The 27,351-nt window shown below is 48.4% G+C and overlaps 1 protein-coding gene across 1 annotated transcript in view; it reads left to right on the forward strand.

The window, feature by feature from the left end:
• The first annotated feature begins 769 nt into the window (after positions 1–769).
• LOC142365580 (zinc finger protein 131-like) overlaps positions 770–27,351 on the forward strand; it is a 42,174-nt gene continuing 15,592 nt past the window's right edge. The window contains exons 1-6 of the mRNA XM_075446477.1: positions 770–1,146; positions 7,036–7,207; positions 7,793–7,931; positions 17,259–17,360; positions 18,564–18,708; positions 25,644–26,329. Of these exons, the coding sequence (XP_075302592.1) occupies positions 7,808–7,931; positions 17,259–17,360; positions 18,564–18,708; positions 25,644–26,329 (1,057 nt within the window). The 5' untranslated portion in view covers positions 770–1,146; positions 7,036–7,207; positions 7,793–7,807. The remainder of the gene's footprint in view (positions 1,147–7,035; positions 7,208–7,792; positions 7,932–17,258; positions 17,361–18,563; positions 18,709–25,643; positions 26,330–27,351) is intronic.

The raw sequence follows: 27,351 nt of genomic DNA on the forward strand, positions 1-27,351 counted from the left end.
TTTTTCCAAAAACTCATTAGTATATGCTAATGTGCCTCACACATGTCTGTTGGCGCTTCTGGGTGGTCGTTGAGGGTCTTCAGATGAAGGCTCATACTCTTCATCACAGTGTCCGCTGGTTGCCCTTTGCTTCTGCGCAAACTCAGTTCTAAGATCACGTCTACCATGTCTTTCAAGGTTGCTTCGTTCCAGTCTTAAGGTCATCTTGCAGCCTCCTTATCTCTGTAGTTCCACGCATCTGCTCTCACAAGGCCGAGCTGCCTATTCAGGAGTCTCTTATCTTACAACCTTCCCAAATATTCACAAAGAACCAAGACTTGCTTTGGTTGTGCAATGATTCTGACGACCTAAAGTGATAACTTTTATCTACATCTGCTACATCTGTTACATTTGCTACATTCACAGGTATCAAACCCTGTTATGTTGGCGTGTCTAATTTCCATAACACAGTAAGGGCAGTCAAATATTGCTGACACTTTGTTACAAGGGCAATTCGCACGGACTTGTTGGTTTATTTATGAAACTGGTGAACGCACAGACTTGAGGTCTGGGAAAAACGACGGTGTTTAATCTTATCTTAATGGTGAATTTAATTGCATTTTTCTTTCATGTCCAGAAAGCAGGAGTGCCCCTCCCAGGGGCGGAACAGCTGTGGCCACCTCCCCGCTGCCACACCACCCTCCGACGGGGCACCAGGCAGCCGCCACCGACCGCTCCCCCGCCCACCGTCCTTCCTGGCGGAGTAGGGCGACCGCCGCAGCTTTGGGCTAGGACTGCACAAATTCCCGCTCTGCAGGGAGCGCCGGCGGCACGGGGGTATGCCAGCCCTGTGGGAAGGGAGCGAGGCAGGCTGCCCACCCCGCTGGGCTCCACGGCCCGCCCCGGCTGCAGCTCCTCATCGCGACGGTGACACCGCCCACCCTCAACGGCCGCTCCCCGCCACCCCCCCTCCCCCCAGAGTGCACCGAGCAGTCAAACTGCGCCCCCTGTCGTGTGAAAGGTGACTCTGCCGTCACTTCTGCCGCGTGGTGCAGGCCGGGAATGCGAGTCACGACTGGCCAACGCCTGCCCCGCTTTTCAACGTGCTGGGGAGCAGGAAGCGGTAACGCCGGAGCGAGTGCGGCAGAGGGCGAGGGGCTCCTCGCGGTGAGTACCTAGCGGAACCGCCTCCCCATCCCGCGGAGGACCGGGCCGCGACTCGGCCGGGAATTGAAAAAGGATCGATTTAATGCGCGTTTTGATGACGTAATAACGACTAACGAGGCGGTGATACTGCTAAACGCATGGCTCGGGCCGGCACCGGTCGGGTCCTCTCCTCGGGGGCGCCCTCGTGGGATACTCGCGTCTGCTGACGGTCGCCCGCGCCGTTCTCAGAGCGCCCATGCCCGGCGGGCACTCGGCGCTGGCTAGGCCTTCCACCTTCTCCCGCTCCTGGCACTCGGCGGGCGCTCATTGGCTTCTCCGCCTGGGGCGGGCTCTGCCGCTGCCTTACGACTGGCAGGGGTCACGCTGACTGCCATCAGTGTCCGCCAATGGGGCTGCGGCTGGGGTGCGGGAGGCTGCGACTGACTACTGGGTGCGCGGGCTGAAGCTTGGAGGCGGCGCGCGCGGCCGAGAGGAGCTCCGGCGGGGCAGGGCCTCGCCTCACCTATGAGAGCTCTGCGGAGCCTTGGGCTGGTGGGGATTGCAAGGGGCACTAGTGGCAGGTTGTGGTGCTGCTTTGCAGCCGCTATGGGCAGTGAGAGGCCTCTCCTGCCCCTTGGCAGTACGGCACACAGCGTGTGCTGTGCTCGGCTCGGTAGGGCGTGAGTGCCTGGGCTGCCTCTGCCTTAGTGGGAGCGAGGCTTTGTCTGTGGCTGAGAGAGGACTGAGGGGTTGGCTCGCATCCTTGCTCTGCGGTTGTTATTTTTGAAGAAAAATATATAGCAAAGTGCACAAGAAGTTCTCACATACGTGTTTATCTTGAAGCAACCACTGCTGTTACCCACCAAGCACCTCTCATTCTCCTTTCCTGAGATGGCTACAACAAGATGGCAGTGGTTTGGCCAGTGCTCAGTCTGCTGATCCATGTTGTCTGAATTGCCATAACTCTGCTCTGCCTGCCTGCATTTGTGTATGATCCATGTAGGCAAAGAAAACAAATGTCTACTGCCTAAAATAAGAGGAGTTCCTGTTGAAGTCCAGGAGTATGGAAATAATAAGATGGCTTCATTGAGGTAGATTTATAAGAACAGATCTGAAAATTGCATGTATATCATTTGAGATGCGTCCACTGTCAGAAGTTGATAAGGTTAAGTTAGTATTCATCTTCCAAGAAAATCCAGGCAAATAACTGAATTAGTCTAGTTTCCATCACTCATCAATGACCGTGCATGTAAGAGTCAACTTGAATCACTTCTGTCTGCCTTCCTTGGCTTCTTGGTTTTTCTCTGAGGACTGTGCCTTTCACTTCAAGTTTGCTGATGACACAAAACTGGGAGGAGTGGCTGATACACCAGAAGGCTGTGCTGCCATTCAGTGAGACCTGGACAGGCTGGAAAGTTGGGCGGAGAGGAGGGGCAAGTGTGGGTTCCTGCACCTGGGGAGGAAAAACCCCATGCACCAGTACAGGCTTGGGGCTGACCTGCTGGAGAGCAGCTCTGCAGAGAGGGACCTGGGAGTGCTGGTGGATGACAGGTTAACCATGAGTCAGCAGGGTGCCCTGGTTGCCAAGAAGACCAATGGTATCCTGGGGTGCATTAGGAGGAGTGTGGCCAGCAGGTCGAGGGAGGTTCTCCTCCTCCTCTACACTGCCCTAGTGAGGCCCCATGTGGAGTACTGCATCCAGTTCTGGGCTCCCCAGTTCAAGAAAGATGAAGAGCTACTGGAGAGAGTGCAGCGGAGGGCCACGAGGATGGTGAGGGGACTGGAGCATCTCTCCTACGAGGAGAGGCTGAGGGAGCTGGGCTTGTTTAGCCTGAAGAAGAGAAGGCTGCGAGGGGACCTAATAAATGCTTATAAATATCTGAAGGGTGGGTGTCAGGAGGATGGGGCCAAGCTCTTTTCAGTGGTGCCCAGTGACAGGACAAGGGGCAATGGGCACAAACTTAAGCACAGGAAGATCCGTCTGAACATGAGGAAGAACTTCTTCACTCTGAGGGTGACGGAGCCCTTGAACAGGCTGCCCAGGGAGGTTGTGGAGTCTCCTTCTCTGGAGATATTCAAGACCCGCCTGGACAAGGTCCTGAGCAGCCTGCTGTAGGTGACCCTGCTTCGGCAGGAGGGTTGGACTAGATGACCCACAGAGGTCCCTTCCAACCCCTACCATTCTGTGATTCTGTGATATTCCTCATGTGCACTACAGGGACTTTATCCCCTTCTACAGGGCGATAGGGCAGGGCCAGCCTGGTGGATGGATCCTCTGGTGTTAACTAACCAGGTGGCTTTTGCTAAATGAGAATCCCTGTGTTTGAAGGTCCCACCCCCCCATTGCTCTCAGAGTAGTTTTTAGCAGCCCATTGTATCATCCGATTTTCCCAGAGGCTGGTGCATGGTAGGGGATGTGGTACACCCACTCAATACTGTGTTCTTTGGCCCAGGTGTCCATGAAGTTGCTTCAGAAATGAATCCCGTTGTCTGACTCAATTCTTTCTGAGGTGCCATGTCTCCATAGGACTTGCTTTTCAAGGCCCAGGATGGTATTCTGGGCGGTGGCATGGGGCGCAGGGTAGGTTTCCAGCCATCTGGTGGTGGCCTCCACCATTGTAAGCACATGGCGCTTGCCTTGGTGGGTTTATGGGAGTGTAATATAGTGAATGTGCCAGGCCTCCCCATATTTATATTTCAGCCATCGTCCTCCATACCACTGATATTCAAGACCCGCCTGGACAAGGTCCTGTGCAACTTGCTCTAGGTGTCCCTGCTTCGGCAGGGGGGTTGGACTAGATGACCCACACAGGTCCCTTCCAACCCCTACCATTCTGTGATTCTTGCTCCAAAGTAGTCATGCTCTCTTTGAACATATGCTGTTCTGTTGGGCTTTTTTCTGCAATATCACTGAGTTTAAAATGAGAATATTCAGTGAATGCTGCAGCTGTATTTAGTTATGTGATAAATTCACACTTTTTTACTAGTTTTGTGTTAATTCAGGACAATAAATTGCCTATAATAAGTTGTTGTTTTCTTATTAATGATTTTTAGTGTTCTGAGAAAGACTAAAACTTTTTCAAATTTCTTAGATTTTGGATGGGGCTTGCTCTGTTATTTTGAGGGGTTTTTTTTTTGTAAGATCTTCCTACAAACATGCAATTTGGAAGTAAATTTTGGGTAGGTGGAAATCGTTAGATTTTGGGGGTCAAAATTTTATTTGGTTTAACTTTTAGGGAATTACACTTTTAACTGCAAGTCATCTATCCTTGTATGATGTGTCAAAAATGGGCAAGAAGAATTAAACAGTGAAGTAAACAGCTGACAACTTCCCACATGAGACTTTATGTGGAATACCAGATGGTGGACGAAAGGCAGGAGCTGCTGGTCATATGTCTTATACCCATCATTATATATGAGGTGAAGGCAGCAGCAGCGTTCTCTCCCTTTAACCTCACCTTCCCCCTTGCCCTCACAAGATCCTGATATGTATTTCAGCATCTGCTTGGCAAAGCAGTGACAGTGGATAGAACTAGACTTCCATAAGCAGTTGCTTCTGCTTTTCTTTTTTCATGCTCTTGGCAAATTGACTTCTCTGTGGGTCATTTTTTCTGAGATGCAAGAAAGAGTGTGTTTTGTGGTAAAAATAGGAATTCCACGATTTGCTTTACTTGATGTCTGTTAGTCATAAGAAAATAACTTTGCTTTTATCATAACCAGGAAATTCTTCTCCTCTCTACTTCTGTTGAACCCCGTATACCAGTATGTGTGTTTGTTGGAAGTGAGGTAGAATTTACACAGCTGCACAGGGGAGTTAGCAAGCATGGTGGCATCAGCTCAGATGTGGTTAGTACACTGTCCTGGGTTTGGCCAGGACAGGGTTAATTTTCACCGGACTCCAGGAAAGGGCACAGCCGGGGGGTGGGGGCTGACCCCACCTGGCCAGACAGAGCCCGGTATTCCATACCATGTGACGTCAAGCTGGGTTCCGGTGGGGGGGGGGGGCGCGGCGGGAACGCTCTCGCGGCTTCGGGGGGCGCGGCGCTGGTCCTGTTCGGAAGAGCGGCTGTCTGGGTCGTGCGGTTCGTTGTTGTGTTTTCTCCTTATCTGTATCGTTGTTGTTCCTGTTCCCTCTGTTTGCTGTTCTGTTAAACTGCCCTTATCCCGACCCACCGGTTTCTGCCTGTTTCTTTTCATTCTCCTCCGCACGCCGGTGGGGGGAGGGGCGGTCGCGTGGCGCTTTTGTTGCCGGCGGCAGCCGAAACCAAGACATACACATAAGGAACATCTTTGTGCTCAGGATTTTCCAATTCCAATTGCACACAAATATCTGCACCAGAAGTTAAGGAACACCTGCTTCTAGCACTCTGAAGATAACTGCTTCTTTGCCGCACCAGAATTTTTCATCTCTATATTCAATGTCTGGTTTGATACTAGCTGCTCTCCTGACTTTGTCTGTTATGGGTTTGCATTGCAAGGTTTTGGTAGTGGGGGGGCTATAGGGGTGGCTTCTGTGAGAAGCTGCTAGAAGCTTCCCCCATATCTGATAAAGCCAGTGCCAGCTGGCTCTAAGACGGACCCGCCGCTGGCCAAGGCCAAGCCAATCAGTGATGATGGTAGTGCCTCTGTGATAACCTATTTAAGAAGGGGAAAAAAACTGCGGGGAGAAAAAGGAAGTCGAGAGAGAGGAGTGAGACGATGTGAAACAACTCTGCAGACACCAAGGACAGTGAAGAAGGAGGGGGGGGAGGTGCTGCAGGCGCCAGAGCACAGAGTTTTCCCCTGCAGCTTGTGGTGAAGACCATGGTGAGGCAGGCTGTCCCCCTGCAGTCCATGGAGGTCCACGGTGGAGAAGATATCCACCTGTATCCCATGGAAAGGACCCCACGCTGGAGCAGGTGGATGCCTGAAGGAGTCTGTGACCCCATGGGGAGCCCGCGCTGGAGCAGGTTTGCTGGCAGGACTTGTGACCCCATGGGGGACCCATGTTGGAGCAGCCTGTTCCTGAAGGACTGCACCCTGTGGAAGGGACCCATGCTGGGGCAGTTCATGAAGAGCTGCAGGCCGTGGGAAGGACTCATGCTGGAGAAGTTTGTGGAGAACTGTCTCCCGTGAGAGGGACCTCACGCTGGAGCAGGGGCAGAGTGTGAGGAGTCCTCCCCCTGAGGAGGAAGGAGTGGCAGAGACAACGAGTGATGAACTGACTGTAACCCCCATTCCCTGTCCTCCTGCACCACTCAGGGGGAAGAGGTAAAGAAACAGGAGTGAAGTTGAGCCCGGGAAAAAGGGAGGGGTGGGGGGAAGGTGTTTTAAGATCTGGATTTATTTCTCATTATCCTACTCTGATTTGATTGGCGATAAATTAAACTCCCTTTTCTCCCCACGTTCAATCTGTTTTGCCCATGACATTAATTGGTGAGCGATCTCTCCCTGTCCTTATCTCGACCCTCGAGCCTTTCATCATATTTCCTCTTCCCTGTCCAGTTGAGGAGGGGGAGTGATAGAGCGGTTTTGGTGGGCACCTGGCATTTATCTAGGCCAAACCAAAACACTGTCTTTTGTCCATACTAAGTATAACAATATAGTGAAGGGTATGTCTCAAATTCCTTTAAGACTCATTCAAGCCTAATCACTGTCTTCTCTCAGAAACCATGTGTTCTTCAAAGTGAGTTAGACTGTGAAAAGATACAAAGTTTCTGTATTAAAGTGACTTTGAAATGTTTTTACATTTTCTATGACATCCTCAGTGCGAGAACCACGTGAATGGAAGTTGAAGATGAGTGCTGTTGCACAGATCTGAAGTCATTTTGCTGGGAGTTAATTAGTGAAATGCTTTCATTGAAAGACTTGGACTCTCTCCAGAAATTCTTTTGCATAAGCAGCACACTAACATGTGTGTCTCATCCACAGGCACAAAGTTCTGCTAAACCTCTTCAGGTTTGAGAACCTCTGCAACTCCCACCCCCAGCTATGTTTGTTGTATAAGTAAGGGAGGAAGAGCCATCAGATTACAAGCCTACATGTCTCTTTCAAAAGGTTGGCAAAGAGTATTTCGCCTCGCAGGGGGAGAAGTGTAAGAAAGGTGGGTGAATAAGCAGCTCTGCTCTTGGGTGTGACAACACATTCAATCCCTGGCAACTCCTATGTACTCAGAAGCTGAAAAGTGTTGCTTTTTTATATCCTTATTTAAAGGAAGTAAACATCTTGTGTTCACTAGATACAAAATGTGACTGAAGTATGAAAATTTTCAGAACTGTTCTTCCACCAAGTGGATTGGTAGAATTACAAGAAGTAACTTTATAAAGATTCTGACATTATGCTGCTGAGATGTTTTAGAGTAGTTAGCTGTGGAGATGTTGCATCCCTGCAGTATTTGCTTTGAGGGAGATGGGTCCCTGCTAAATATCTGTATAATAAAGAAATGCACTTACCCACTTTGACTGTTTTTCATGTGTATAAATAGAGTCATACTCCACTTCATTAACCCTAATGTTTCCTACCTGTCAGCTAAAATCAGATAAACCTGTTACCAAGACAGTTTGGTATTTCTATTGGTTTTGTAGTCCCTGAAAAGTGCTAGTTAGTTCATGTTTGTATACTAACCTGACTGTGCATAGTATTTACTGAGTGGCGCAGTATACTTACTGTCCTACCACATCTTTTGCAGACTAGTCCTTTTGCCATGGAAGACAAAGAAATGATGGAATGTATCCAGGAATTCCCTGAACACTATAAAGTTATTTTGGATAGACTGAATGAACAACGTGAGCAGGACCAGTTTACGGATATCACTCTGATTGTCGATGGTATGTATAGGCCCAAGAACCAGCTGGTACACAGAGAACTCTGAAAGCTGTGCTGGGAAGCTGTTGGGTTTGTCACAAGTCAGCTGTCAAACTGGGTTGCTAACAAATTCTTGGTTCTGTATTGGTGTGCGAGTTGCTTGCAGAGTTTCATTTAAAATCTTGGGCTGAACAGAGTCTCCAGCAGTGATTAATAATTTTGCTTCTGCTTTTCCAAACAAGGGGCTAAATATTCGCAGATAGAAGCCCACTTTGAAACTGCTGTACTATATTTAAAGTGTCGTCTAAGGATTTCCAAAACATTGTAAAAATATCTTTCCCTAACTTGAGCTAACTGTTTGCATGCAGAGAGCTTATAAAAACATTGGTTGATTATTTCAAGCTTTTTTTTTTTTTAAACAAGATTGCCTTCTTGCTTCTCTGGTATCTGCCTACTATTTTAATATATAGTTAAAATCGTAGAATCATTGAATGGTAAGGGTTGGAAGGGACCTTAAAGAGAAAGGTCCATGGAATGTGGAAAGAGGGGCAGGCCACTTGGGAAGAGTACAGGAATGTGGTCAGAGCATGCAGGGATGCGACGAGGAAGGCCAAAGCCCACCTGGAATTGAAGCTGGCAAGGGATGTCAAAAACAACAAGAAGGGCTTCTTCAACTACATCAGCAGCAAAAGGAAGGCTAGGGACAATGTGGGGCCGCTGCTGAATGAGGCGGGTGTCCTGGTGACGGAGGATGCGGAGAAGGCAGAGCTACTGAATGCCTTCTTTGCTTTAGTCTTCAGTGCCAAGACTGGCCCTCAGGAATCCCAGGCCCCGGAGGTAAGAGAAGAAGCCCACAGAGAGGATGACTTTCCCTTGGTCGAGGAGAACTGTGTGAGGGATCACTTAAGCAATCTGGACGCCCACAAATCCATGGGCCCCGATGGAATGCACCCACGAGTGCTGAGAGAGCTGGCGGATGTCATTGCTGAGCCACTCTCCATCATCTTTGAGAGGTCCTAGAGGACAGGAGAGGTGCCCGAGGACTGGAGAAAAGCCAATGTCACTCCAATCTTCCAAAAGGGCAGGAAGGAGGACCCAGGGAACTACAGGCCGGTCAGCCTCACCTACATCCCAGGAAAGGTGATGGAGCAGCTCATTCTAGAGGCCATCATCAAGCAAGCGGAGGAAAAGAAGGTTATCAGGAGTAGTCAGCATGGATTCACCAAGGGGAAATCATGCCTGACCAATCTGATAGCTTTCTACGATGGCATGACTGGCTGGGTAGATGAAGGGAGAGCCGTGGATGTTGTCTACCTCGACTTCAGCAAGGCTTTTGACACTGTCTCCCATAACATCCTCCTAGGGAAGCTCAGGAAGTGTGGGCTGGACGAGTGGACGGTGAGGTGGATTGAGAACTGGCTGAATGGCAGAGCTCAGAGGGTTGTCATTAGGGGTGCTGAGTCTAGTTGGAGGCCTGTAACTAGTGGTGTCCCCCAGGGGTCAGTACTGGGCCCAGTCTTATTCAACTTCTTCATCAATGACCTGGATGAAGAGTTAGAGTGTACCCTCAGCAAGTTTGCTGATGACACAAAACTGGGAGGTGTGGTGGATACACCGGAAGGCTGTGCTGCCATTCAGCGTGACCTGGACAGGCTGGAGAGTTGGGCAGAGAGGAACCTGATGAGGTTCAACAAGGGCAAGTGCAGGGTCCTGCACCTGGGGAGGAACAACCCCATGCACCAGTACAGACTTGGGGCGGACCTGCTGGAGAGCAGCTCTGTGGAGAGGGACCTGGGTGTCCTGGTGGACGACAGGTTAACCATGAGCCAGCAGTGTGCCCTGGCTGCCAAGAAAGCCAATGGGATCCTGGGGTGCATTAGGAGGAGTGTGGCCAGTAGGTCGAGGGAGGTTCTCCTCCTCCTCTACACTGCCCTAGTGAGGCCCCATGTGGAGTACTGTGTCCAGTTCTGGGCTCCCCAGTTCAAGAAAGATGAAGAGCTACTGGAGAGAGTCCAGCGGAGGGCTACAAGGATGGTGAGGGGACTGGAGCATCTCTCCTATGAGGAGAGGCTGAGGGAGCTGGGCTTCTTCAGCCTGAAGAAGAGAAGGCTGAGAGGGGACCTAATAAATGCTTATAAATATCTGAAGGGTGGGTGTCAGGAGGATGGGGCCAAACTCTTTTCAGTAGTGCCCAGTGACAGGACAAGGGGCAATGGGCACAAACTTAAGCATAGGAAGTTCCGTCTAAACATGACGAAGAACTTCTTCACTCTGAGGGTGACGGAGCCCTTGAACAGGCTGCCCAGGGAGGTTGTGGAGTCTCCTTCTCTGGAGATATTCAAGACCCGCCTGGACAAGGTCCTGTGCAGCCTGCTGTAGGTGACCCTGCTTCGGCAGGAGGGTTGGACTAGATGACCCACAGAGGTCCCTTCCAACCCCTACCATTCTGTGATTCTGTGATCATCTGGTTCCAACCCCGCTGCCATGAGCAGGGACATCTTCCACTAGACCAGGTTGCTCAGAGCTCCATGCAACCTGGCCTTGAACACTGCCAGGGAGGGGGCATCCACAGCTTCTCTGGGCAACCTGTTCCAGTGTTTCACCACCCTCATGGTGAAGAATTTCTTCCTAATATCTAATCTAAATGTGCCCTCTTTTAGTTTACAGCCATTCCCCCTTGTCCTATCACTACGCACCCTTGTGTAAAGTCCCTCTCCATCCTTCCTGTAGGCCCCCTTCAGGTACTGGAAGGCTGCAATAAGGTCACCCCGGAGCCTTCTCTTCTCCAGGCTGAACAGCCCCAACTCCCTCAGCCTGTCCTCATAGGAGAGGTACTCCAGCCCTCTGATCATCTTCGTGGCCCTCCTCTGGACCCGCTCCAACACATCCATGTCCTTCTTATGTTGGGGGCTCCAGAGCTGGATGCAGTACTCCAGGTGGGGTCTCACCAGAGCAGAGTAAAAGGGCAGAATCACCTCCCTCGACCTGCTGGCCATGCTTCTTTTGATGCAGCCCAGGATGCGGTTGGCTTTCTGGGCTGCAAGCGCACATTGCCAGCTCATGTTGAGCTTCTCATCCACCAGTACCCCCAAGTCCTTCTCCTCAGGGCTGCTCTCGAGCCACTCTCTGCCCAGCCAGTACTTGTGCTTGGGATTGCCCCAACCCATGTGCAGGACCTTGCATTTGGCCTCGTTGAACTTCATGCCGTTCACGCAGGCCCACCTCTCCAGCCTGTCAAGGTCCCTCTGAATGGCATCCCTTCCCTCCAGCGTGTCAACCACACCACACAGCTTGGTGTCGTCGGCAAACTTGCTGAGGGTGCACTCAGTCCCACTGTCCATGTTGCCAACAGAGATATTAAACAGCACCGGCCCCAGTACCGACCCCTGAGGCACACCACTTGTCACTGGTCTCCACCTGGACATCGAGCCGTTGACTGCAACTCTTTGAGTGCGTCCATTGAGCCAGGTCCTTATCCAACGAGTGGTCCATCTGTCAAATCCATGTCCTTCCAATTTAGAGACAAGGACATCAAGCGGGACCGTGTCAAATGCCTTACACAAGTCCAGGGAGACGATGTCAGTTGCCCGCCCTTTGTCCACCAATGCTGTAACCCCATCATAGAAGGATACCAAGTTGGTCAGGCATGATTTGTCCTTGGGCAATAGGGTACAACAGCTTACTTCTCTTTTTCTATGTGTTCTGAAGACATAAGTATTAGTTTAAAAGGAAGATGGAGATCTAAGTGCTTATTATCGCATTAGAAAAGGTGGTGTCCGATAGATCACCTAAGATTGCTTCTTATTCCAAACACGTCACGGAATCACAGAATGTTAGGGGTTGGAAGGGACCTCTGTGGGTCATCTAGTCCAACCCACCTGCCGAAGCAGGGTCTTCTACGGCAGGCTGCACAGGACCGCGTCCAGTTGGGTCTTGAATATCTCCAGAGAAGGAGAATCCACAGTCTCTCTGGGCAGCCTGTTCCAGGGCTCCGTCACCCTCAGAGGGAAGAAGTTCTTCCTCATGTTCAGGTGGAACTTCCTGTGCTTCAATTTGTGCCCATTGCCCCTTGTCCTGTCACTGGGCACCACTGAAAAGAGCCTGGCCCCATCCTCCTGACACCCACCCTTCAGATATTTACAAGCATTTATAAGGTCCCCTTTCAGCCTTCTCTTCCTCAGGCTGAACAAGCCCAGCTCCCTCAGCCTTTCCTCGTAGGAGAGATGCTCCAGTCCCCTAATCATCTTTGTAGTCCTCTGCTGGACTCTCTCCAGTAGCTCCTCATCTTTCTTGAATTGAGGAGCCCAAAACTGGATGCAGTACTCCAGATGGGTCCTCACTAGGGCAGAGTAGAGGGGGAGAAGAACCTCCCTCGACCTGCTGGCCACACTCCTCCTAATGCACCCCAGGATCCCATTGGTCTTCTTGGCAACCAGGGCACACTGCTGACTCATGGTTAGCTTGTCATCCACCAGGACACCCAGGTCCCTCTCTGCAGAGCTTCTCTCCAGCAGGTCAGCCCCAAGCCTGTACTGGTGCATGGGGTTGTTCCTCCCCAGGTGCAGGACCCTGCACTTGCCCTTGTTGAATTTCATCAGGTTCCTCTCTGCCCAACTCTCCTGCCTATCCAAGTCTCACTGAATGGCAGCACAGCCTTCCGGTGTATCCACCACTCCTCCCAGTTTTGTGTCATCAGCAAACTTGCTGAGGGTACACTCTAACTCTTCATCCAGGTCGTTGATGAAGAAGTTGAATAAGACTGGGCCCAGTACTGACCCTTGGGGGACACCGCTAGTTACCGGCCTCCAACTAGACTCAGCACCCCTAATGACAACCCTCTGAGTTCTGCCATTCAGCCAGTTCTCAGTCCACCTCACTGTCCACTCGTCCAGCCCACATTTCCTGAGCTTCACTAGGAGGATGTTATGGGAGACAGTGTCAAAAGCCTTGCTGAAGTCGAGGTAGACAACATCCACGGCTCTCCCTTCATCTACCCAGCCAGTCATGCCATCGTAGGAAGCTATCAGATTGGTCAGGCATGATTTCCCCTTGGTGAATCCATGCTGACTACTCCTGATAACCTTCTTTTCCTTCGCTTGCTTAATGATGACCTCTAGAATGAGCTGCTCCATCACCTTTCCTGGGATGTAGGTGAGGCTGACCGGCCTGTAGTTCCCTGGGTCCTCCTTCTTGCCCTTTTGGAAGATTGGAGTGACATTGGCCTTTCTCCAGTCCTCGGGCACCTCTCCTGTCCTCCAGGACCTTTCAAAGATGATGGAGAGTGGCTCAGCAATGACATCTGCCAGCTTGTCTTTGAGTGGATGAGCATTTTTAGGAAGGTACGCAGTGTCTACTAGGACAGACCTAGCTAAAGGAGTACTACCTGATCCTTAAAAGGATAGCAAGAATCTCAGAAGGAAAAGGGTCCTATAGAGCCTGGACTTGAAAAAATAAGCGAATGAAGAAAAAATTACTCTTCTGGAATCACCGTAGTTTCACTGACAAGTTTTGTGCAAGCATTATCCTCAATGTTTGTTCCTGCTCTAGTATTACCAAATCTATGTGTTGAGCTCAAAACTGATTTCTTGTGCAGCAGTGTAGTTCTAATCCATGTTGCTTCTCTTACCTCTGTCCCATGGAGCCTTATGAATTTTCATGCCTGCACCAGGGAGAAGGCAACACAGTGATGGGGAATACGCAGTCTGGAAAACAGGAAGAACAGAGCAGAACTACTTCTGTTCTGCAGGGGTGTCGTGGTTTGGCCCTGGCTGGCAACAAAGGACCACGCGGTCGCTCTATTGTCCCTCCCCCAAGTGGGGTGGGGAGGGAATCATAGCACCCCAAGTGGGGTGGGGTGGGAATCATAGCATCATTAAGGTTGGAAAAGACCTCTAAGATCATCAAGTCCAACCATCCACCCAACACCACCATGCCTGCTAAACCATGTCCCGAAGTGCCACATCTACACGTTTTATTAAACACCTCCAGGAATGGTGACTCCACCACTTCCATGGGCAGCCCATTCCAATGCCTGACCACTCTTTCGGTAAAGAAATTTTTCCTAATATCGCATCTAAACCTCCCCTGATGCAACTTGAGGCCATTTCCTCTCGTCCTATCGCTAGTTAGTTGTGAGAAGAGACCAACACCTGTCTCACTACAACCTCCTTTCAGGTAGTTGTAGAGAGCGATAAGGTCTCCCCTCACCCTCCTCTTCTCCAGACTAAACAATCCCAGTTCCCTCAGGCGCTCCTCGTAAGACTTGTGCTCTAGACCCTTCACCAGCCTTGTTGCTCTTCTTTGGACACACTCCAGCATCTCAGTGTCCTTCTTGTAGTGAGGGGCCCAAGCCTGAACACAATACTCCAGGTGCGGCCTCACCAGTGCCGAGTACAGGGGCACGATCACTTCCCTACTCCTGCTTGCCACACTATTCCTGATAGCAGCCAGGATGCCATTGGCCTTCTTGGCCACCTGGGCACACTGCTGGCTCATGTTCAGCTGGCTGTTGACCAGCAACCCTGGGTCCTTTTCTGCCGGGCAGCTTTCCAGCCACTCCTCCCCAAGTCTGTAGCATTGCATGGGGTGGTTGTGACAGAAGTGCAGGACTTGTTGAACTTGGCCTTGTTAAAACTCATACAGTTGGCCTCAGCCCATCAATCCAACCTGTCCAGATCGCTCTGCAGAGCCTTTCTACCCTCAAGCAGATCGACACTCCCACCCAGCTTAGTGTCATGTGCAAACTTCCTGAGGGAGCACTCAATCCCCTCATCCAGATCATTGATAAAGATGTTAAACAACACTGGCCCCAAATCTGAGCCCTGGGGAACACTGCTTGTGACCGTCCGCAAACTGGATTTAACTCCATTCACCACCACTCTCTGGGCTCAGCCATCCAGACAGTTTTTTTACCCAGCGAAGTGTACACCCATCCAAACCTTGGGCAGCTAGTTTCTCCAGGAGGATGCTGTGGGGAACAGTGTCAAAGTCTTTACTGAAGTCCAGGTAGACAACATCCACAGCCTTTCCTTCATCCACTAGGCGGGTCACCTGGTCATAGAAGGAGATCAGGTTGGTCAAGCAGGACCTGCCTTTCATGAACCCATGCTGGCTGGGCTTGATCCTCTAGTTGTCATTCACATGCCTGGTGAGCGCACTCAGGATGAATTGCTCCATGATCTTACCCGGCACCGAGGTCAGGCTGAGAGGCCTGTAGTTCCCGGGATCCTCCTTCCGGCCCTTCTTGTAGATGGGTGTTACACTGGTGAGCCTCCAGTCATCTGGGACCTCCCCTGTTAGCCAGGACTGCTGATAGATGATGAGAGTGGCTTGGCCAGCTCCTCCCCCAGCTCCCTCAGCACTCTTGGGTGGATCCCATCTGGCCCCATAGACTTGTGAGTGTCCAGGTGGCATAGCAGGTCGTTAACTACTTCCTCCTGGATTATGGGAGGTTTATTCTGCTCTCCATCCTTGTCTTCCAGCTCTGGGGGCTGAATACCCTGGGAATAACCAGTATGACTATTAAAGACTGAGACAAAGGCGACATTAAGTACCTCAGCCTTTTCCTCATCCTTGGTGCTTGGTGGCAATTCCCCCCCCCCCCCCCCCCCCCCCGCATCCAATAAAGGATGGAGATTCTCCTTGGCTCTCTTTTTGTTGTTGATGTATTTGTAAAAGCATTTTTTGTTGTCCCTTACAACAGTGGCCAGCCTGAGTTCTGTCTGGGCTTTTGCCTTTCTAATTTCTTCTCTGCATGACCTAATGAGACCCCTGTACTCCTCTTGAGTCGCCTGCCCTTTCTTCCATAGGTGGTAGACCGTCCTTTTTTTCCTGAGTCCCAGCAAGATCTCCCTGTTCAGCCAGGCCGGTCGTCTTCCCCATCGGTATGTCTTGCAGCACATGGGGACAGCCTGCTCCTGTGCCTTTAAAACTTCATCCTTGAAGAATGTCCAGCCTTCCTTGACCTCTTTGCCCTTCAGGACTCTCTCCCAAGGGACCCTCTCAACCAGTGTCCTGAACAGGCCAAAGTCTGCCCTCTGAAAGTCCATGGTGGTGGTTTTGCTGACCCCCCTCCTTACTTCACCAAGAATCAAGAACTCTATCCTTTCGCTAAGCCCAAGACAGCCTCCAACCACCACATCTCCCACCAGTCCTTCTCTGTTAGTAAACAGCGGGTCTAGCAAGGTACCTCCCCTGGTAGGCTCATTTACCAGCTGCATCAGGAAGTTATCTTCCACACACTGCAGGAACCTCCTAGACTGTTTCCTCTCTGCTGTGTTGTATTTCCAGCAGATGTCCGGTAAGTTCAAGTCCCCCACAAGAACAAGGGCTAGCGATTGTGAGGCTCCTGCCAGCCTCTTGTAGAAAACTTCATCTGCCTCTTCATCCTGGCTGGGTGGTCTGTAACAGACTCCCAGCAGGATGTCTGCCTTGTTGGTCTTCCCCCTCATCTTTACCCATAAGCATTTGACCTTGTCATCACAATCACTGAGCTTTATACAATCAAAGCAGTCCCTAACATAGAGCCTTGTTTTGTTTGGTGTCATAGTTTAGCCCCGTGAATCACAAAGCTGCTCTATTGCCCCTCCCCCCAGTGGGGTGAGGAGGAGAATTGGAAGAAAAAGGCAAAACTCTTGGGTCCGGATAAGGACAGTTTAACAGAACAGCAAAGGAAGCAAACAGTAACAACAATACTACTGATAAAAAGAATATACAGAACAAGGGAATACACAGGGCAATTCTCTCACCACCCGATGCCCAGCGCACTCCCAAGCAACCATTACCGCCCCCCCCCGCCAGCTCCTCCACTTAGAACCGAGCATGACATCACATGGTATCAAATACCCTGTTTGTTTGGCTAGTTTGGGTCAGCCTCCTGGCTTCTTGTGAAAATTAACCTTATCCCAGCTGAACATAGGACAAGGGGTCTTTATGCTGGCAGAAGTGATGATAAAATACATCTGTATGTAAGAGCAGCAAAAACCAAGGAGAGCTTGGATAAAACCTGAGAGCTGAGCCCAAGACATACAGGAAAAAGTTTGCACGGGAATTTCCCATAACTTAAATATCTGAAAAGAGAAACACTCTGGAGTAAGTGAGTCCTCCAGCTGATTGAGTTGCAGAGCTTCAACAAGGTCAATGATGTCAGCAAGGGTCTGCATGAGATGGGACAGGCTAGCTGCCGTGGTATCCCGTGTTACAAGGAGACATACTAAGTGACTATATGCTGATGAAATAAATTTGTAGACTGGGTGGTTCTGCAGCCTTTCTCTTCTCTGCATCTGCACTTATTCTGCACTATGAGTAAGGAAGGTGTTATCCTAAACCAAAATTTTTGTCTCTTTTTGTAGGTCACCATTTCAAAGCTCATAAGGCTGTTCTTGCTGCCTGTAGCCAGTTCTTCTACAAATTCTTCCAAGATTTCACTCAGGAGCCCTTGGTGGAGATTGAAGGTAGTCTGATTCATGCAAATAAAAACCTTCAGAGTTGTGTGCCCAGGCTCAAAATGAATGTAGTATCCTTGGTATGGGCTTAAATGCATGCTTGGTCATATCGATTAGCTTTCTAGATCTCAGCTCTTGAGTTGTTCTGAGGTAGTGTCGTGGTTTAACCCTGGCTGGCAACTAAGCACCACACAGCCAAGCTCGCTCATTCCCCTCCAGTGGGATGGGGATGGGGGATGGTAGAGAATCCGAAGGGTAAAAATGAGAAACAAACTCATGGGTTGAGATAAAAACAGTTCAATAATTAAATATTTTTTTAAATGGTAAGGAGAAGAGAAAAAACAACAAAGAGAGAGGAAAATAAAACCCAAGACAAGTGATGCAAAAGAAAACAATTGCTTGCCACCAACTGACCGATGCTCAGCCAGTCCCCAAGTAGTGGCCCCTCCGCCCGCCTTCCTCCCCAGTTTTATTGCTGAGCATGATGTCATATGGCATGGAATATCCCTCTGGTCAGTTGGGGTCAGATGTCCCAGCTGTGTCCCCTCCCAACCTTTTGTGCACCTCCAACCTACTTGCTGGTGGGGCAGTGTGAGGAGTAGAAAAGGCCTTGACTCTGTGTAAGCACTGCTCAGCAGTAACTAAAACATACCTGTGTTATCAGTGCTATTTTCAGCACAAATCCAAAACATAGCCCCATACAAGCTACTATGAAGAAATTTAACTCTGTCTCTGCCAAAACCAATACAGATAGCTATTGACACTGGAAAAAAACTTCCCCTGAAGAAAAATTAAAAAGAAAAAGATGCCTTGGCTGGCGTGCAAGAACAGGATAGATGTGGAGCAATACTTGCCTGGTAGGCAAGGAGCAATACTTCAGCTTCCGGTAGCTTGCTGCTCAGAGGTCTCTTGAGAGAGAGGTCATATTTTTATGTTTAAATTTGTACTTTTTATTATTCTATACAAACAGCTTTTTGTCCATCTTATCCTTCCTTTTATCTTTGTGATGGCATGACTCTGTAGTTGTTCCAGATTCACATGTTTCTACAGTAGACTTTTTATTTCAACATGAGCCTTTCAAGGGGGCGTCTTCACGAGACTGGCTGTCAAAGTACTGTGATCAAAATGGTGAGCAGGCAAGAGTGTAAGATTCATCAGATAGATGAGACTGAGGAACTGCTAAAAGAGGCTGTTTTTCTTGCTTGTAAACAGGTGTAAGTAACATGGCATTTCGTCACCTAATTGAGTTCACCTATACAGCAAAACTAATGGTCCAAGGTGAGGAAGAAGCAAATGATGTTTGGAAAGCAGCTGAGTATCTACAGATGTTGGAAGCAATCAAAGCTCTTGAAATCAGGTAAACACATAAGCCTCTTTTTCTTCCCAACACTGAAATGTAGAGTCTTAAGAATCCTTTTACGAGAGCTGGTTGCCAGTATTTGCAGTACTGTTCTTTATCCTAGAACCTCCTAAACTTGTGTGGGACTCTTGTGTATACTCTTCTACTGTAAGATATGGGTCAGAATTATAAAGGCTAAAAAATGAACGTCGCATTCTTTGGGCTGGAACTCAATGACAAGTGACATGGCTGGTAAATGTTGCAGACACTGTAGGGCTGTGACTTTGTGGTAACTAATACCAGGTCTCTGTGCTATCTGACTGCCCACACCTGACTGAGAGCTGGGTGTACAGTGACGATGTCTCTCAGGTAATTAGTCCACATTAACAAGTTTGTGCTGATGTTTTGATTTCATGCAACTTTCTGCTTTCAAGAGAATAGGCAGTTATTTTAAAACTTCTTGTTGCAAAATTAATCTCTCAAACTTCTTGAACAAATGTAATTGTTATAATTGGTTTTATGTGTGATCAGTACTTAATCAAATGCTGCTGTGGCACCTTTTATCCAGTATGAGGAATTGTACTCCATTACCAAACTCCAACCTGAGAAAAGCAGGTGCCATTCCCATCGTGCTGTTTTTCTTCCTCTTCCTTACCTTTCACAAAGTGCTGTCCTCGCTCCTTCTGTATGCTACACTGTTCTTCTGTCATGAAGGAGAGGGAGGGGCAATAAATGCCTCCCAGCATTATGGTTATCCTTGCATTCTCTTCTAGACCTGCTGAAAGGTCTTTGTGTTCAGACTAAGGAAAGACTGTTGCTTCCTCTTGTCCTGGGTTTGGCCAGAACAGGGTTAATTTTCACCGGAATCCAGGAAGGGACACAGCCGGGGGGTGGGGGCTGACCCCACCTGGCCAAACAGAGCCTGGTATTCCATACCATGTGACGTCACGCGGGGTTCCGGTGGGGGGGGCGGCGCGGCGCGGCGCGGCGCGGCAGGAAGGCACTCGCGGCTTGGGGGGGCGCAGCGCCGGTCCTGTTTCGGGAGAGCGGCTGTCTGAGTTGTACGGTTCGTTGTTGTGTTTTCTCCTTATTTGTATCGTTGTTGTTCCTGTTTTCCCTCTGTTTGCTGTTCTGTTAAACTGCCCTTATCCCGACCCACCAGTTTCTGCCTCTTTCTTTTCATTCTCCTCCGCACGCCGGCGGGGGGAGGGGCGGCCGCGTGGCGCTTTTGTTGCCGGCGGCAGCCGAAACCAAGACACTCTTTATCTCCCCATAGACACACTAGCTAAGGAGAGTGGCATTGACCCGGAGTTCCTCTAGTAGCCAAACAATGTTTGGTTCTTTTTTTTTGTTTTAAAAGCACCTGCTTTAAAAAAAAAAAACAAAAACACCCACAAACAAACAAAACCTTCGTGACATGGTACAGTGGAAACTTGGTTTTTGACATCAGTGTTGGTTTTTTTGAATCAACTTATTCTGTGCTTATTATGTGGATTGGTAGCAGAGCTAAATAAGTATGTTTTGGGGTTTTTTTTAACAGGAAAGATGGTATTTTGCATTTCTAGTCCTACCCTCCAACCCCACCAACACCCTTTTTTGACATTATTAAGATTAAGCACGGTATCACCAAAATAATTTTTTTTCTTTTTTAATTCAGGAATAAAACAGACCTTTGCTGTCTGCTTGAGAAATTTAAGAGACACTTGAAACTGAAAAATTATGCTCTGGTTGGTGTCACTTTGAGTCTGTGTACACCAGTAGAGCTGTTGAGCCAGGATTCAGATCAGTCCATCAAGCTAAACTGTCCAGCCTGCAATTATTTCCCACTGTTGTATAATGTTATGCAGTTTGTTGGTTATGCATCGCTAGTAAACGCTGTAATTCTTATGTTACAAGGAAACAAATGTTTTGCTTATTAAACACATGTGCAAGCCAGTCTATTCTTAGAGCTATTTCCATTGTTCATAGATTTTGAAAAATTTATTTTTGGTAGGGTTTTTTTGGTTAGAAAAACAAACGTGAGTACCACTGTCAGTCTTGGTTTTCTCCTCCACAGTAGGAGGGGGAAGAATTGCAGTACAGTGCTTCTGTCTGAGCTTTGACTGAAAGGGGTAAGCTTCCAAAAGTTCAGCTAGAGATTATTATAGAACTAACCATTTGTGTAATGCATCAGAGCTGCACATCACATAATCTAGACTAGAAAGAAAACAACCAGCTGTTATTCCTTGAATTACAGTGTGTTGTATGTGTGTATCCCCATTCAAAGTTTCACACCTGAGCCACACAACGTGCTCATGGACATTAGTCTCCTCTTTGCTAAGCAGATTATTATTTTGGTATGTGATCCTGGAGCTCCTTGCAGTAATGTGCAAAGTAACTGTCACCTTCTAGACATCAGAAATCCAGTCTAGATGAAACTATAAGTTTAGCTGCTCTGTCTTCCTGTATCTGAATATAGTAAGGTGCAATTTAATGAGCTGTATCCTGCATTAGGTCATTAGCCACTTATCTCTGCCATATGACATACAGATATTGGAGAAAAACCTTATCTCTCCTATTACTAGAAAACCTGAAAGTGATAGGGAGTAGGTTACATAAAAGGATTCATCAGGCTGAAAAGGAAGGTAAAAGCACAAATTACTCTTGTCAGTCTGATTTGAGGGGAAGATAACCACTCATTTTCGAAACTGATAATCAGTAGTAAAACCTCCAGCATGTAAGTGCTGTGGATAATCATGAGGGTGTGACTTGAAAGCATTGGCCCACTCAGCTCTGTCTGAGATGGGATACTATCCCTGACATCTTGGAGGAAGGGGGTTGTGTGTTTATGGTGCAAGGAGAAGAGGAACAGAGCTGGGGGTTGTGTTTAAGCTCAGAAAATTAAACTAGAATACTCTTTCCACATCCCAGTGGCTTTTTTTTTACCTCAGCTGTTAGCTGTGTGCTTTTCTGAATTACAAAATGTTATAATAATCGTTGTGTGAAGTCACAGCTGTAGTGTTTCTAACAAGCTGTAAGCTCTGCAGACAATTGCATGCACTCCAGAGCTTAAGAGGTGAATAGCGTAGGAAGGATTTGAATCTTATTTCTGAGTAGGCAGACCAAAGAACTCCTTCCTTTGGGGAAGTTTTCTTTCCAAGTGCAGAATTTCACAAGTTTCTTAGATAAACTTTCTTTCTTAGATAAAATGTTATTAGGCTAACCGGCCTTTCTTCTTGGTAGGTGGTTGTGGTGAGTTGACCCTGGCTGGATGCCAGGTGCCCACCGAAGCCGCTCTATCACTCCCCTCCTCAACTGGACAGGGGAGAAAAAATATGCCCACGGTCTGTGGGTTGAAGATGTTGATGAATTTATTGGGCACCAGTTGCTGAAACCAGGTCCAGTCCCATCACCACTGTGCTTTGCTCCGCTTCATCAAATCCCATCCTTCATTAGTTTTGGTGATTCTTACTGTAATACTGTTGATATAACATAGAACAACTATAGCAGTGATAACACACAGTGACAGGGTCATTTAGCAGTTAACATCGTACAATTTAATTTATTGGCTATTCTCACCCAAAATCAAATCCCTATGAGGTACACATCGGATTTCCCCATCCTTCCGCATCACCCACCAGGTGCACCCAGGTCCTTGAGCAAAAGCAATCCTGTGGACAGGATTAACTTTGCCTGAGGCAGGACCAACCCAGACTGTCTTCCCTAACATATTCCGCATGTGCACTACAGGGACTTTATCCCCTTCTACAGGGCGATAGGGCAGGGCCAGCCTGGTGGGTAGATCCTCTGCTGTTAACTAACCAGGTGGCTTTTGCTAAATGAGAATCCCTGTGTTTGAAGGTCCCACCCCCCATTGCCCTCAAAGTGGTTTTTAGCAGCCCATTGTATCATCCGATTTTCCCAGAGGCTGGTGCATGGTAGGGGATGTGGTACACCCACTCAATACTGTGTTCTTTGGCCCAGGTGTCCATGAAGTTGCTTCAGAAATGAATCCCGTTGTCTGACTCAATTCTTTCTGAGGTGCCATGTCTCCATAGGACTTGCTTTTCAAGGCCCAGGATGGTATTCCGGGAGGTGGCATGGGGCACAGGGTAGGTTTCCAGCCATCTGGTGGTGGCCTCCACCATTGTAAGCACATGGCGCTTGCCTTGGTGGGTTTATGGGAGTGTAATATAGTGAATGTGCCAGGCTCCCCCATATTTATATTTCAGCCATCGTCCTCCATACCACTGAGGCTTTACCCACTTGGCTTGCTTGATTGCAGCACATGTTTCACATTCATGGATAACCTGTGCAATAGTGTCCATGGTCAAGTCCACCCCTCGGTCACGAGCCCATCTGTATGTCGCATCTCTTCCTTGGTGGCCCGAGGTGTCATGGGCCCACCGAGCTATGAATAGTTCACCCTTATGTTGCCAGTCCAGATCCACCTGAGCCACTTCAATCTTGGCAGCCTGATCCCCCTGCTGGTTGTTTTGATGTTCTTCAGTGGCCCGACTCTTAGGGATGTGGGCATCCACGTGACGCACTTTTACAAGCAGCTTCTCTAGCCGGGCAGCAATATCTTGCCACAATGGGGCAGCCCAGATGGGTTTGCCTCTGCGCTGCCAGTTGTTCCTCTTCCATTGCTGCAGCCACCCCCACAAGGCATTGGCCACCATCCAGGAGTCGGTGTAAAGGTAGAGCACTGGCCACTTCTCTCGACTGGCAATGTCTAAAGCCAGCTGGATGGCTTTCACCCCTGCAAACTGGCTCGACTCACCTTCTCCCTCGGCAGTTTCCGCGACTTGTCATGTAGGACTCCATACAGCTGCCTTCCACCTTTCCCACAATGCGAAAAGACCCATCCGTGCACAAGGCACACTGCTTCTCATTTTCTGGCAGCTCATTATACAGTGGGGCCTCTTCAGCATGAGTCACCTCCTCCTCTGGTGATATTCCAAAATCTTTGCATTCTGACCAGTCCATGATTACTTCCATAATTCCTGGGTGACTGGGGTTCCCCATTCGGGCCCGCTGGGTGATCAGTGCATCCCAATTACTCCACGTAGCATCAGTGGCATGATATATAGAGGGGACCCTCTCTTTGAACATCCAGCCCAGCACCTGCATTTGTGGTGCTAGGAGGAGCTGTGCTTCCATGCCAACCACTTCTGAAGCTGCTCCAACTCCTTCATATGCTGCCAGAATCTCTTTCACAGTTGGAGTATAGCAGGCCTCAGATCCTCTGTATTCCCGGCTCCAAAACCCCAGGGGTCGACGTCGAGTCTCCCCTGGTGCTTTCTGCCAGAGACTGCAGGTTGGGCCATTCTGCCCGGCTGCGGTGTAGAGCACGTTTTTAACATCAATTCCTGACCGGACGGGCCCAAGCACTACTGTATGAATTATTTCTTGTTTAATTAGCTCAAATGCTTGTTGTTGCTCAGGGCCCCATTCAAAATCATTCTTCTTCCAGGTCACATGATAGAGAGGGCTTACAATCTGGCTGTAATTTGGGATGTGCATCCCCCAAAACCTTGCAATGCCTAAGAAAGCTTGTGTTTCCTTTTTTCTAGTTGGTGGAGACATAGCTGCTATTTTGTTGATGACATCCATTGGGATCTGACAACGCCCATCTTGCCATTTTATTCCCAAAAACTGGATCTCTTGTGCAGGTTCCTTGACCTTACTTCTTTTTATGGTGAAACTGGCTTTCAGAAGGATCTGAACTATTTTCTTCCCTTTCTCAAAAAACACTTATGCTTTATAGCCCCACGCAATGATGTCGTCGATGTACTGTAGATGTTCTGGAGCTTCACCCTTTTCCAATGCAGTTCTTCCTGGGCTCATTTTCACTCCCGATTTTCTCCACCTCCTCCCCCCAAGTGGTGCAGGGGGACAGGGAATGGGGATTATGTTGTCTCTGCCGCTCCTTCCTCCTCAGGGGGATGACTCCTCACACTCTTCCCCTGCTCCAGCGTGGGGTCCCTCCAACAGGAGACAGTCCTCCACAAACTGCTCCAGCATGAGTCCTTCCCATGGGCTGCAGCTCTTCATGAACTGCCCCAGCATGGGTCCCTTCCACAGGGTGCAGTCCTTCAGGAACAGGCTGCTCCAGTGTGGGTCCCCCACAGGGTCACAAGCTCTGCCAGCAAACCTGCTCCAGAGTGGGCTCCTCTCTCTCCACGAGTCCACAGGTCCTGGCAGGAGCCTGCTCCAGTGCGGGCTCCCCACGGGGTCACAGCCTCTTTGGGGCATCCACCTGCTCCAGCATGGTTTCCTTCACGGGCTGCGGGTGGAGATCTGCTCCACTGTGGACCTCCATGGGCTGCAGGGGGACAACCTGCCTCACCATGGTCTTCATCACGGGCTGCAGGGTAATCTCTGCTCCAGCGCCTGGAGCACCTCCTCCCCCTCCTTCTTCATTGACCTTGGTGTCTGCAGAGTTGTTTCTCTCACATAGTCTCACTCCTCTCTCCCGTTGCAATTTCCATTGCGCAGGTTTTTTCCCCCGTCTTAAATATGTTATCACAGAGGTGCTACCACCGTCGCTGATTGGCTCAGCTTTGGATAGCGGTCCTGGAGCTGTCTGACATTGGCTCTATCGGACATGGAGGAAGATTCTAGCAGCTTCTCACAGAAGCCACCCCTGTAGCCCCCCCCCCCCCGCTGCTACCAAAACCTTGCCACGCAAACCCAATACGGTGGTGCATATCATTCATGAGGGGCTATTTAAAACACTTTTACCTTATGTCAAAGGTTCCACCGTTTTAACCGTACTATTCTACAGCTCTAAGGAGTTCTAGATTAAGGACAAATTAGCTTCTGAAATGCATGCAGGTCATGTGTTCGTTCATCATTCAGCTTCTTTGAGAAACAGCTAGAGAGTGTTGGATGCAGAAGCTCAGTATTAGGCAGGAATTGCTACGTCAGTGCTTATGGATCTTAACTATGTTTGTGCAAATACTTTGCAGGAACAAAGAAAATTCATCACTCTTAGAATCAAATCAAACACAAGGTAAAAATAAACTGAAAAAGAGGAAGATAGCTGAAACCTCTAATGTTATCACAGAAACACTGCCATCTGCAGAATCGGAGCCTGTTGAAATTGAGGTTGAGATTGCTGAGGGGACAATTGAAGTGGAAGATGACAGCATCGAAACACTTGAAGTAGCTTCTGCAGAGCAATCTATAAAGTACATACAGACAACGGGTACATCAGATGAATCTGCTTTGGCTCTTTTGGCAGATATCACCAGTAAGTATCGTCAGGGAGAGACAAAATGCCAGATCCAAGAAGAAGGTGATAGTGCAACTGATCCCTCGTGCAAACAGGTAGAAGGTATTGAAATCGTGGAACTTCAGCTGTCACATGTGAAGAATTTATTCCACTGTGAGAAATGTAACCGTTCGTTTAAATTGTTTTACCATTTTAAGGAACACATGAAAACACACTCTACTGAGAGTTACAAGTGTGACATATGCAATAAAAGCTACCTACGAGAGAGTGCTTTGAAACAGCACCTCACCTGTTACCACCTTGATGAAGGTGGTGCCAGCAAGAAGCAAAGACCTGGCAAAAAAATACATGTATGCCAGTACTGTGATAAGCAGTTTGACCACTTTGGACATTTTAAAGAGCACCTCCGGAAGCACACAGGTAAGAGCACTGCTATGGTTCTGTACTTGTGGCTTTGGCTCTAGCATTGTGGGTTTTTGCATGTTTTGGGGAAACAGAGAATATGCTGAAGAGAACATGTGAGTCCTGAGTGCTAGAAATACTTGACTTCTAGTTACAACTAAAATGCTGGTTTGTTTCTTATTTTATTTTTTTGTTTTCCATTGATATAAACTTTGAGGGATTGAGGTGGTTAAAAATAGGCACCTAAAACCAGAAAGCACTAATGAAGCTTCTCTCTCAAGACTATTAAATCTTAAAGATTTTTTTCAAAATCATTTCTTAAAGCATGTTTTCTTCTTCAAAAGTACCAAACTGAGTAGTTACTCTTATTTTCACAATTCTGCTAGTAAATGTTTCTGTTGAAATACGATCTGAACTGTGAGCTTCTCGGTGGAATACACAGTTTAAAGGGTTTCTTTAATTAACAGAACTTCTGAGCAAATGTCTATTAATGCATTAGGCATAAAATACCCCCCTAACAACTCTCTCTTATACCATCTTGTTTGTACCATTTTCTTTGTTAATTAACACAGCAAAACATTTCTAGTTACTGTAGTAGACTCTTCTTACTGTAAAATCTGCCTCTCTGAAATCTGGATAGTATCTTTTGAGTAAAAAATGACTTGTGCTCCTTCTTCTATATAATATGGGAGGTTAAGGTGCTATTTCTTCATCTCGCTGAAAAGTCTGTACTATCTGAATAGGTACTGAACATTATATAGATAGCTCTCTGAATGTAGAATATATGTTGTCCTGATCTTTCAGATGTTTTTGTTTAATATGTCAGTCATGAGTCATCAGTAAGAATTTAATGGAGGGTAGCAGTCCTATTTCTTTCACAGCTTGCTGTTGTTGCTAAAGCCTTTTAATTGGAACGTCTTTGCATCTGTGTATGGGACTGCTGAGTATTGATATATGTCTACTCCCAATAGCCCCTTAAAAGTTGCATTTATAAAAAGTCTTTGGAAAATCCTTACTCCCTATGAAGTAGGGAGTGTTTC

Source organism: Opisthocomus hoazin, chromosome W, assembly GCF_030867145.1.
Source record: "Opisthocomus hoazin isolate bOpiHoa1 chromosome W, bOpiHoa1.hap1, whole genome shotgun sequence".
NCBI classification, from domain to species: domain Eukaryota; kingdom Metazoa; phylum Chordata; class Aves; order Opisthocomiformes; family Opisthocomidae; genus Opisthocomus; species Opisthocomus hoazin.